The sequence below is a fragment of the Octopus bimaculoides genome, chromosome 30, assembly GCF_001194135.2.
Source record: "Octopus bimaculoides isolate UCB-OBI-ISO-001 chromosome 30, ASM119413v2, whole genome shotgun sequence".
NCBI classification, from domain to species: Eukaryota; Metazoa; Mollusca; class Cephalopoda; order Octopoda; family Octopodidae; genus Octopus; species Octopus bimaculoides.
Genome location: NC_069010.1, coordinates 8,023,219 through 8,023,818, shown reverse-complemented (window position 1 = coordinate 8,023,818; position 600 = coordinate 8,023,219). Strand labels below are relative to the sequence as shown.

Sequence of the window (600 nt, the reverse complement as noted above, 5' to 3'; positions counted from 1 at the left end):
GGCTCCCGTGTTGGTGGCACGTAAAAATAATTCACTACACTCTTGGAGTGGTTGGCGTTAGGAAGGGCATCCAGCTGTAGAAACTCTGCCAGATCAGATTGGGGCCTGGTGCAGCCTTCTGGCTCGCCAGCCCTCAGTCAAACCGTCCAACCCATGCCAGCATGGAAAGCGTTTGTACAAAAATATTAAAGAATAAAAAGACTCCTACCTTCTTCCCAGGATTGAACCCAGGACAGGAGACTTCAGACTGTCCTCCTCACCTGGCTCATCTACACTCACCTTTACCACCAGTCCACAAATGCCGTGCTGAGTAAATTTCTGAAGAACTCAAAGAAATATCCTGCGGACAAAGTGTTTGGCAAAAGTAACAAATATACAGACTATAGAGACCAACTTAAAGAAACTTGAATAACTGGGAGAAAATGAGAAACAAAAATATCTTTGGTTGATATTCGTTTATCTCTATGAACCAGGTGTGTAAATTAAATAATAAATACATACAGAAATACAGTTTTATATACATTCAAACATGTACAACAACAACATTCAAACATGGCGTTAGGAAGGGCATCCAGCTGTAGAAACTCTGCCAAATTTAGA

General features: G+C 41.5%; 1 protein-coding gene across 1 annotated transcript in view; it reads left to right on the top strand.

The window, feature by feature from the left end:
* LOC106878263 (uncharacterized) overlaps positions 1–585 on the top strand; it is a 5,691-nt gene extending 5,106 nt beyond the window's left edge. The window contains exon 5 of the mRNA XM_052978121.1: positions 232–585. Within this exon, the coding sequence (XP_052834081.1) occupies positions 232–408 (177 nt within the window). The 3' untranslated portion in view covers positions 409–585. The remainder of the gene's footprint in view (positions 1–231) is intronic.
* Positions 586–600: the final 15 nt, after the last annotated feature.